General features: G+C 48.7%; 2 protein-coding genes across 2 annotated transcripts; both read right to left on the bottom strand.

The window, feature by feature from the left end:
• Position 1: 1 nt before the first annotated feature.
• On the bottom strand, positions 2–3,028 carry LOC120656684. The gene has a single exon (XM_039934864.1). The coding sequence runs from the start codon at positions 2,791–2,793 to the stop codon at positions 262–264; it is 2,532 nt and encodes an 843-aa protein (XP_039790798.1). The 5' UTR covers positions 2,794–3,028; the 3' UTR covers positions 2–261.
• A 2,838-nt stretch (positions 3,029–5,866) lies between these two features.
• Positions 5,867–9,906, bottom strand: LOC120653675. The gene is made up of 8 exons (XM_039931365.1): positions 9,669–9,906; positions 8,715–9,026; positions 8,383–8,526; positions 7,378–7,436; positions 6,707–6,774; positions 6,573–6,624; positions 6,095–6,293; positions 5,867–6,010 (listed from the first exon to the last, which is right to left on the bottom strand). Exons 1-7 carry the CDS (start codon positions 9,904–9,906, stop codon positions 6,192–6,194), a joined length of 975 nt encoding a protein of 324 aa, XP_039787299.1. The 3' UTR covers positions 5,867–6,010; positions 6,095–6,191.
• Positions 9,907–11,247: the final 1,341 nt, after the last annotated feature.

The raw sequence follows: 11,247 nt of genomic DNA, 5'->3' as shown, positions 1-11,247 counted from the left end.
ATAGTACAACCCATTAGATAATCTCATCAAAGGAAAATTGAATTATCACACCGAATCATACAAACCCACGAGATTTACATTATACTCCTCCCTAACCTATCTCATGTAGCCCAACAACATGCTATTATTTGGTGGTGTCCACGCATTACATAACAGCACAAAGCACAATCAAAGAACCTCTCCCTCTCTCTACTATTACACAACAGGCTCCAAATCACTAGCTAACTAGGCATTGCATACCATGGCTCAGTCTGGCCAGAATCAGAATCCGACTCCTGTGGCATTCAGGGGCCGATGGCGATCCTTCCAGAAGCAGGCATCGGGAGCCAGACGTGCCGATGACCGCATCGGCTCTGACTTGCATCGTTTCAGAACAAATGGGGCGTAGGCTGCCGCATTGGTGACGACGGGCAGCTCTAGCTTCGTCTTCTGTTCTGTTGTACCTGGTTTTAGTGGTGTCTTCTGAGCAACTGGAGGTGGCTTAGGCGCTGCAGCCAAGTTCACCGTTGATGGATCTTTGCTCTCTTGTGAAACGTTCACAACAGTGCTACCTTCAGCATTCTCCTTATCTTCAGGCTCCCCTGTAGCAGTAGCTGCATCATTGCCACTAGCAGAAGCCTTTTGTGGGTGACCATTACGGTTATTCTTGCCCTGGTAAGACTTCCAATGAACGAAATCAGTGCTGCAGACCCATGTCTCCTTGGAGACCTCCATGGAGAGCTTTGGTTCATACATCATCAGGAGGAGGCAATCTGGCAATTCACCGCTCTTCTTCCGCCTCTGTACCACAGGTCCTGCCTCACTGTCTTCAGCTCTGGTTTCTACTTTCTGAACTTCCTGGTTCATTTCCCCGCCTTGTGTCTCTCCTTCCTCTCCATTCTTGGTAGTTTCTTCTTCCTTTCCATCATCGTAGGATTCTTGGCCTTCCTCTGCACTGTTTGGAGCAACAGCAACAGCACAATCTTTCTCCGACTCTTGCTCGGATGAAGTCTTCTTACCCTTCCTCGACGCCATCAGCACCTTAGGCTCCGCAACGAGATGCTCCTGTTCAATTGAGAAACTCCACCTCCGGCCATCTCTGTCAATGGAGAAACTAGCCCTCCTTGAATCCTTCAAGCTCGAGAAGCTAGACCGCCGTGCCTCTGTTTCAGCTGAGAAGCTGTGCCGCCTGCCAACCCTATCGCTAGCCGATGAGGCCCTGCTGCTAGTACTGACACGCCTCCTGCTACTCAACCGTCGCAATCTGTTGCGGTCCTCCTTCAGGCCTGCCGAGGGAGAATAGCTGCTGATTGACCTCCTCCCCTTCACCTCGTCCACAACTTTTTCTTGTGCTGGTGCGTCTTCCTCCCCCTTACCCACCACCAGCTCCACCATGCTCAGCCCTTGGTTTTCCACTGCAGTGTCTTCTCCCAACGAAACCTCCAAAGCAGCATCTTTCCGAACAATTTGTGCTTCCTCTACCTCTACTCTGCAGGATACATCCTTCTCTTCTTCAACAAGATCTCCACATTTAGAGCTCTCTTCAGTTTCTGCCTGTGCTTGATCTATCTCCCCTGCTTCACCACCACCAATGTCACCACCACCACACTCTCCGCAATTCACATCTTTGACAGAAACAGCTGAATGACGAGCTTCATCTTTGCACACCTCTGGCTCAGCCTCGGCCTCCTCTTCCCCTCCTCCTTCCTCATCGTTGTCGACGCCACCAGCCACATCATTGCCCACATGCTCCACGGTGGCTGCCGCTGGAGACCCCCAGAAGCGGGTGGCAAGAGCAGCCATACGGACCGGGTCTGAACGGCAGCGCATTAGCAGCAGCGCGTTCCTCGGGGGAATGCAGACGCTGACCCTCCCTTCTTCCTCCTTCCCCAACACCAAGATCTCATCTTTCTTCTCCACCTCCACCTCCACCTCCCCCACCATCACGGCCTTCTCCTCCTCCTCGACATCCCACCCTTCCATGACGAGCCCCACGTCCGACGTCCTCATCTCCTCAGCCGGCACAACGGCGGCTCCCTTGCCGACCTCGTCGTCCTCCTCCTCCTGGATAGCCAAGAGGCACCTCGCCACGGCAGCGCCGCACAGCCAGCTGCCCCCAGGCGGCGCGCGCTGCCGCCGCTTCTTGCCACTGTGTGCGTCGCCGGAGAGCGCGCCGCGCTCGGCGGCGCCACCCGGCCGTGACTGCGAGCAGAGCGAGCGGCCGCCGCAGGAGCCGAATGTCTTGAGCGCCTCGCAGATGTTGACCGGGATCTGGTACACCCAGCCCTGGTTCTTACCCTGGGGGCCGTCCCGGTCGTCGCCGGCGCGGCGGAAGCTGGCCTCCGCGCTTCCGCTGCCGCCGACCCCGCCGCGCCTGGAGCGGGAGCGCAGCGCCGCGGCGGAGGCGTGCTTGGGCTTGCGCTTGCCTCCCTTGACGCGGACCTGGCCGATGCAGGTGACCTTGGGAGAGGACGGCTCGGCGGGCTCGAACCCACCCCGGCCGCGGCGGCCTCCGCCTGTGGACCCCGACGGGAACATGGGCGACTGGCCGCCCTTTAGGCTCCCGCTGTTGCGCAGGCGGCGGCTGAGCGATGGGTGCAGTGGCGGGGCTGGCACGGCCTCTGCTCCGGCGCTGGCACTGCCACGGCCGGGGCTGAGGAGCTTGGAGGAGTTGGAGGGGCGGAGGGAGGATGGCGCGCCGGCGGCGGCGACGGATGCGGTGGAGGCTGCGGAGGGGCGGGAGGTGAAGCAGATGAAGAGCTTCGTGCCGCCGCCGCCGCCGCCACCCCGGTCCAGGTGCCTCTTGCGGCGCATGAGGAGGAAGAGGGTGGGGGGGGGGGATGAGGCTTGTGAGCTGTCTCTCTCGAGATTTTCCTTCTATAATTTGTGCAATGCCGCTGCGCCGGTCTGCTAGTGCTAGATGTGGTGGGGAGGGAATAAATGGTGGGGAGGGTTTGTTGGTGGTGGCGCTGGCCGCCTCTAGTGAAGCTTGGGAGTGCGGCTGGGGAGTGGAGGTGGCGAGTTGCTGGGCCACTGTACTGACAGTGGCAGGGGTGGTGAATTGTTCCGGCATAGGGTTGTGGTTTAGGGCTGGAAACGAGCCGAGCCGAGCCGAGCCAAGTCAGTCTCGGCTTGGCTCGCCGCGGCTCGGTCATCTAGCAGTCGAGCCTGGCTCGGCTCGGTAATTTCACGAGCCGTTGAAAGAGGCTCGGCTCGGCTCGCGAGCCACAGCTAGTTATTGCATATTTGCATCACAGTTCACAGATTCACAGATCACATACAAGAGTGCAACCACATCAAGATTTTAACAGTACCACATAAAGATTTTAACAGTACCATAGCCACAACAAGGTAAAATGAAGAGAAAACATTTTAAATTATATGACAATTGACAAGTGGTCCATAGGTGTTTGGTTTCTATAGGTAATTTTTATGCCTACGTTTTTTAAAAAAAGAATCTCGTATGCATAGATTATTAAATAAAGTCTATTTGTAAAAAAAATTTAGGGATGGATGTAATTTTTCGAGATGAATCTAATAATGGTAATTAATTAATCATTTGCTACAGTGATGATACAGTAACCATCCTCTAATGACACGGTCAAATGCCTCATTAGATTCATCTCGCGATTTATATGAGAAGTTATGGAGTGATTTTGTAATTAGACTTTATTTAATACTCTAAATTAGTGATAAAAAACCAAACTTTTACACCCAAACCAAACACGGCCATGTTACCGAGCAGTCCGAGCTGGTGGTCAAACAACAGGCCAGATGGACAGGGGAAAGGGATGGCAGCATGCAGATGCTGAGATGCAGGCTGTCAAGGCATCATCGATCCATCGTGCATTCGTGTGGTGCTCGTCCATTCCGTCCACAGACCGGCCGGTCGTCGGTCGACGACAGAGGCAGCAATTCCAGGCGTCCGATTTCGTCGGCCTGGGGTCGGATGGTGCTGCCTGGCCGGCGAGCTGCCTGGCAGGCAGCAACCAAACAAGCCCTCCTGAGTGCCCGGGAGAGCCCTCACCCGACGCTGCCTTTGCCTGCAACCTGCTGCTGCCTGCTAGTGCTTGTACATCGCCCGTCACGATCATCCTCGGCAGGCTGCGTGCAGGTGTGCCGTGTGTCTGAAGCGATCCAAGCGATCCAAGCATTTTTAGAAAACAGATAGCAGTTCACCACTCCGCCACGTACTGTACGTGCGTGATGCTGCGTTGTTGCATTTTTAGAAGCAAAGCCCATGACCACGAGCATCAATAATTTTACTATTAGTTGCTCATTAATGAGCACTATAAACAAGGAATCGGAAGTAGATGCTACTAGTATATTCAGCTCAGGGTGTGTTTAGTTTGCGAAAAAATTTGGATTTTAGTACTGTAGCACATTTCGTTGTTACTTGACAAATAATGTCCATCTATAGACTAATTAGACTTAAAAGATTCAGCTCGTGGTAATCAGTAAAACTGTGTAATTAGTTATTTTGTTCAATTACATTTAATACTCCATACATGTGTCTGAAGATTTGATGTGATGGATATTGCGAGAAATTTTTTGGGAACTAAACGGGGCCTCGTACGTTAAGGGGAGGTCAAAATTTTGGGAACGGCAACGGGGGCAGTTGCCGTAGCTTGAAGCCGCGGCCACCAAGAATCCCAACACGAACGACACGACCACTCTGCAGTCGGCATTGCATTGCAGTACAAGACAAGCCAAACCAGGGCGTCGATGTTTGCCGTGTTTGGCGCCGTGGGATCCGTTTGGTCTTACTGTCCGTTTACGCATGGGCATGGTGGGTAATTCCTAACGTCGTCTTGCAGAGTGGCACATTGGCTGCTGCCGAAGCAACATATACGTAGGACGAAAATGGTGCATTCGAGTTCAGTTTCTAGACCACGTACCAAACATCTACCGAACGCGCACCTGCATGTGTTGATTCGGTACTGCACACCACTCGTATGTCCTTAAAACAATTACTGCACTAGTGAGATGGTGATTTGGTACGCATTTGGGGGCTGTTTAGTTCCCAAGAAGGAACCCAAAAAGTGTTACAGTAGCTTGTTACATCAAATTTCTTTCCGATGCATTGGAGCATTAAATATAATTAAACAAAATAACTAATTACACAATTTAGTTGAAAATTACGAAAAAAATCTTATAAGTCTAGTTAATTCATGATGAGATAATATTTACCAAATACAACAAAAATACTACAGTAGCCCAATCCAAAAAATTTCACCAGCTAAACACCCCGGAATCCCGATTACCCAGTTCAAGCACAAGCGCAAAGCAGCATGCTGGGAATTGCTTACCCTGTTGCGTAATTATTAATGGCAGATTGGCAGTGTGGCGCCAGAGGCACGGTCCTCGAGGCGTGCGTGCATTCAGAGGTGTCAAGGCATGCTTGGATTGGCTTTGCATCGAAAGCAGGCAATCAGCGCTGTGTGCTGTTTGGATGCCCAGTCCATGCAGCTCCCCTTTTCAGGGCCGGGCACGTGGGAGTGCGGCCACACCGGCCCCATTTCTCAAGGGCCCCTAATTTTTTCGTCTGCGGCCCACCACACCCAACAAACTGTGGACCGGCCCCATTTCTCGAGGGCCCCTAAATTTTTTGGTCTGTAGCCCACCACACCCAACAAACTGTGGTCCAAATGGATATCTTTGGCAGCCTGTCGCAGTCTCGCAAGCTATTATTACCTTTTCTCACTCAAATAATCTTGATTTCCGTCAGTCAGTTCTTCTATATTTATCCTATATATATATATTCTCAACTATACGGAAACGGTGCGAGCGGCACCTACTCCGGCTAGTCTAGGCTGTGCGCTTGGGCCCTGCAAGCCAGAGTTCGATCTCCACTAGAAACACTGGCGCGGCCGTTGCCGCGCCTACCTGACAACTGAGAAGACCAGTGTATTTAATTATTTTTCATAACATGTTCCACTGTACAGATAATTGCACTTTGCGGATAATTCCATCTAGTTGTTTCTATGCATGCAATCTGTCTAACATTGGACTTGAAACCATCAGCTCCTATCTGCAACAAAGTTTAAACATGATATTAAGGAAATGAAGTAAAAAAAACTCAAAATAATGCAAAAGAATATAAACAAGCAATTACCACCAATTTGGAATATAAACTCCTTCCATCACTCAGGTAAAGTTTAACTAAATTGCTGCAATATAACTCCTCGGTAGAATGACCAGCAGATAATGGTTCACTTGATGTTGGCTTCATCCTTGCTTGTCTGCTCTTCGACGGGAAAGTAAGAGACCAATCTGGTAAGATATATCACACTTTCCATGTCATCCAATTCTTCCTGACCAAGTAAACATTTCTAAGCATCAGACTAAATTGACTCTTTTCACAAAAGAAGAAGAAAGCCATCTTAACAGAATCTGGGCTGCACGACACCAAATTACAACTTCTTTGTGTTCTTGAATATTTGAGATTATCATATTATAATATAAAGCTGTAAGAACGACACATTGAAAAGGATGTTCTATTGGTATTGTGTAAAGATAACTATAACGTACAACACAAATAGCAACGTGCAATACAAACTAGTGTTGACGCTAAATGGTTCTGAAAGACAAACCTGAGAACGTAAGAGCAGAGAATTGCAAAGCACTTTGTTCTCCACCACGCATCTAAACAACGCAAACAAACTGAAAGATTCACCACTGAAAAAAGTGTATCTAACAAATTACAGCAGCTTTCGTTAAAGCATACCCAAGGTATTCTTTACCCACATCTCTTGCATTATACCTCGTGTATCCAAGTCCAGTGTAATCCCACACCTGCCAGCCGTAACTCGTAAGTAAATATCCAGTATCATAGTTATTACTAAAGAGAAGCAATGATGCCAATGTGTGTTTGTAAACAAATAACAGAGGAAAATAAAAAATAAAAAGAAGGCAAGTACTCATGCATGCTCGTATGGTTAGGTGATAGTTGTACTTCTGCAAAATACACCATACACTAACAGTCTGGCATGCTAGAAAATATGAACATCTATTTTAGGCCAGCTATCCATCTATTTTAGACCAGCTATCTTCCAAAAATACCTAAGCTTCAGTTTTATCTGTAATCAGAACTGATATAGGCTAGTAAGCAGAAGCATAATAGAGTTATAGTAATGTCTTTACGTTCAAATTGGAAACTGAGCTGGACAACATTTTGGATACCTTAGGCTTGACTCATTTGTATTGCTAGCATAATGCAAATCACACAGTAGATGATTCAATTGTTTAGTTGACCTAGTACAACTTGGCATCTTATTAGCAAAGCTCAAAAGTGCAAATGCAACAAAAATGTGTTTGATCAAAAGAGGCAGAGGTGAAAATAATGGGCATAAATTATGATGTAAATTGTTTATAGGTCAAAGCATGTTATCTGCTTACCTGCATTTTACCAAAGAAAGCATGTCTTTGCTGTTGAACATGCTCCCACGCGCCAATTTCTGCCACATTAATGTGTACACGCATGAGGAATATTACTGATAACACGCTATTGTTTTCCAGTAGAAGCAGTGATCCACCTTGCTCGCCTAGGCGTCCAGCCGGCCCACCTTGCTAGGCGTCCGCCTTACCGCCTTGAGAACAGTCTGAAGCACATACAGGAAGGAAAATATATAAACATTACATTTTTCAGTTATATTTTGGCCAATGGAGAAATTTTATTTTTAAATGCAATGTGCACAGAAATTTTAACCCAACATTGTACCCAACTAAAGTCTAGACTAGTGACCTAAAAAATAAGTACCATTGCTACTGACACAACGAAGCAGAAACAATAAAAGAACGACATGACAATCAAATTAATTACAATAATGAATGGTAACTTTGTCACTGCAGTGATGAGGTAGAAACTTTGAAGAATGGTGGATCAGCAAGGATAAAGAGTTATAGAGACATATCTTTGGCGAGCTTATTTTGTGTGAAGTTGCAGCATATCACAAATAATATCCACAGGATTGGAAGTTGAGCAAATATTGAATGGAGATTAAGATATTAAAGAACTACCGAACATTGGGTGCTGATGACTGTGCAAAATGATGGATAAACATAATGCGGATATGAGATATATGCTTTGCCATACTTCATTTGGCAACCCATTTGTGGCAGCCAAATCTTTTAGCGAAACTTTTGGCAAGTTATAAATAGAAAAATGGGTGCTTCTGGGTTCAAGGCTAATAAAGCACGGAAAGCTACAAACAACTGAAATTGCGAAACCAATACTGAATATAGTTCATCAACTTGAGCATAAACAACATGGAAGGTCAATCTAGATGAAATGCCACCTAGACACACAGGGGAAACTTGGACTCTTTAACACAAATATCGTTACAGGATGAGAGACGGCTGAAAGTAAGCAAAATAATGCGCAGATTTGGTCTAGGATCATACCTTTGAAGAAGGAAATGGTTGCAGGAGTAACAGTACTGACCCTAGAATCTGGTATACTGCTTTTAGTCAGGTAATTTCTTGACTTCAATGCAGGGTTGCTATCGATTATGGCGACTCTGAGATTTTTTGTCAATGGCATGTTGGCTGCATACAGGATGTACAAGAATGTGAGAAATTTTAACATACAAGGTACAACATGACCAAGCCGAAGTTCACAGATCACAAATCCTATAAATCACAAGCACATATTGTATAAGTTTAACTAATCAACTAATTCATCCCTAATCTCACTGGTTAGGGTTAGAAATTTTGGGGGAAATAGCTTGGCATACCTTTGGGAATTGGGAGAGGGGGCCAGCCACCAGCCAGGGAGAAGGAGGGAACCGCACAGGGAAGCAGGGAAGAACCGGGCGTCGGGAGCCGCGACGTCGGGGAGCGAGCCGGCGAGGAGCAGCTGCGGTGGCGGTTCGCTGGAAGCTGCGCAGCACAGCCGCACAGGGGAGCAGGGTCGGCCTGGGGGCGGGGCGACGGCCGGCGAACCGGCGGCCGGCGACCGACGCTCGACGGCCGGCAGGGTCGCGGGACGGAGTCCCTGGCTCGGCTCGCCTCCGCCTCGCGGTCGCCAAGAGGAGACGAGTCGAGACCATGGTTAACCTTACCGGTGGGAACCGGTCCGGTTTGACCGGTAACCGGTCAAACCGGTCCGGACCGGTTCCGGTTCCGACCGGTTCCCAACCGGTCCAAATTCAAATTTTGAATTTGAATTCAAAAAAATGAAAAATTCTCAAAAAATTCCTAAAAATATTTCAAGGTGTGATGAATCTAATGGTGTCAAATTTTCTCAAAAATTCGTTCATTTAGTATGGTTTGCGGAATTTATAAGTTAAATAAAAAAAACGTGCATACGAAAGTATACAAATACAATGTAAAAGTAGTATAAAAAAGAGTTGGATGGTTCATTTAGACTAAAATATGTTGTACAAACATTTATTTAGTATACTTTGTGGGCATTTGAATTTAAAAAAAAAAGAAAAAAATTTGAATTTGACCTGTACCAGTCAAACCGGCCGGTTACCATCCAAACCGGCCGGTATACCGGCCAAACCGGCCGGTATACCGGTCTAACCGACCGGCATACCGATCGGAACCGGTTGAACGGGGAAGTTTGAATTCAAATTTGAATTCCACCGGTTCCGACCGGTAACCGGCCAAACCGGACCGGTATACCGGAACCGGAGGCCGGCGGTTACCGGTCACCGGTCGGATACGTGAACCCTGGTCGAGACTCGAGAGAGGTGAGGCCGTGGGGGCGGCTCGGGATTTTTTATTTTTATTTTTCATGCAGCCTACGGAGGGGAGCAGCGGGGGAGGTCGATGTCTCGCGAAGCTGTAGCCGGGGCCCTTGGTCTTCCGCGATCCCAGGCATCCATGGATGATCCGATGGCTGAAGTTTGCAGGCGACGTGGCCCAATGATATGCGCGATCCAGGGTCAGGTTTCGTCTTTTAGAGATACCAACGGACATAGGTCTAAGATAGAACCTTCCGTGATTTTCTCGATCTTGGTAGGTTTTTTCTACCTACCTTCAAACGGCGGGAAATGGATCGGATGTATCCGGAAGCAGGACGGAAATGACAAGGGTTAGTTGGATCCATGTCACTATAATTTTTTGAAATTGGATTTCATGTTGAAATCCATACTATTGAGTGGCATGATTTTCAACCTGAAATCCAAATTCACGGAGTTGTGGTGGCATGAATCGAATTTACCCAAATGAGAAAGGGCGTATCGGCGGGTCAAGTTTTTTTAATTATACGAAAGAAAATGAGATGGAAAAATATGAAAACAGAACGGAAAATGGATTCGGAAAGGGCGTATCGGCGGGTCAAGTTTTTTTAATTATATGAAATCTCTAAAAGACGAAAGCTGACCCTGGAATCGGGCGGTTCTCGGGCCTCGTTGATCCACGTCACCCGTTAGCTTGTGAGCCGTTTGATTCGATGGTGGTACGTGCAGGCCTTGCGCCCGTTAATCCGTGAACCAGAGCACTCGCGATGCTCGCCCCAGCCGCTGCCGGGTCACGCTATCGTGCTCCGCCCGAACCGCCACCGCATCCCCCTGCTCCCTCTGCACTGGCAAGCCCACCCCAGCCGCCGCTCGACCAAGCATCCGTGCTCCCCCCCGGAGCTGCTGCGGCTTCACCGCTCGGTGGAGGAGCAGCGCCCCCCGCCCTAGCCCCTACGCTCATGGGAAGCGACGACACCATCCCGCGCACGCCGCTGTCATCTGTAGCTTCGCAGGCGGCCAAATCGCCTCCCTGCGCTCCCTACTCCGTCCTGCTCATCCTATCCCTTTTCCCAATTTCTTCTTCCTCTGCTCCTACACACTACATAGAAGATGGCCACCTCGTCGATCTCTGACAATCAGCCACCATAGTTCAATTGGTCCGACGGTGAGCACCTCCACACCCACCTCTACCTGTCCTAAGCCGAGGCCTTCTCTTTCCCTCTCAGTGCCGAGCTCCCCATGAGCTCCAGAGCCGCATCCATGTCTGCCTCTTGCCCTCCTCTTTTTCCGTGCCCTAATCCCTAGCAAGAACCCCGCAAATGGGTTGTCCTCACTCTCCTTTACCTCCCCTGACCTTCGGATTTGGAAGTGGTAGCCAGAAACAATGCCTACATCAGAGCTCAAAAGCCCAGCCATGGCGGCCAAAGCAGAGGAGGGCACGAGCATTTGTGCTCTGTTTCTTCCATCTGTATCCCACGTTCCCACTTGCTACCTCTCTCTTTGTAAATTCTAAGCGAGCCCAAAATAAACAGTCTATTTTTGGATGAAAGTATTTGACTTCAACAAATATTTCGTCTTG

This window comes from Panicum virgatum, chromosome 1N (genome assembly GCF_016808335.1).
Source record: "Panicum virgatum strain AP13 chromosome 1N, P.virgatum_v5, whole genome shotgun sequence".
NCBI lineage: Eukaryota > Viridiplantae > Streptophyta > Magnoliopsida > Poales > Poaceae > Panicum > Panicum virgatum.
Note: the sequence above shows the minus strand (reverse complement) of the source record. Positions and strands in the feature narration are given on the sequence as shown.

Excerpts from the sequence above, each read along its gene's own strand:
- LOC120653675 (XM_039931365.1), bottom strand. The coding sequence starts at position 9,906 with ATGTCCGTTGGTATCTCTAAAAGACGAAACCTGACCCTGGATCGCGCA. Across the intron at positions 9,027-9,668 it reads CACGGCCTCACCTCTCTCGA|GTCTCGACTCGTCTCCTCTT; the intron begins GTCTCGACCAGG and ends AGGTTAACCATG. Across the intron at positions 7,437-8,382 it reads AACCATTTCCTTCTTCAAAG|AAATTGGCGCGTGGGAGCAT; the intron begins GTATGATCCTAG and ends TTAATGTGGCAG.
- LOC120656684 (XM_039934864.1), bottom strand. The coding sequence starts at position 2,793 with ATGCGCCGCAAGAGGCACCTGGACCGGGGTGGCGGCGGCGGCGGCGGC.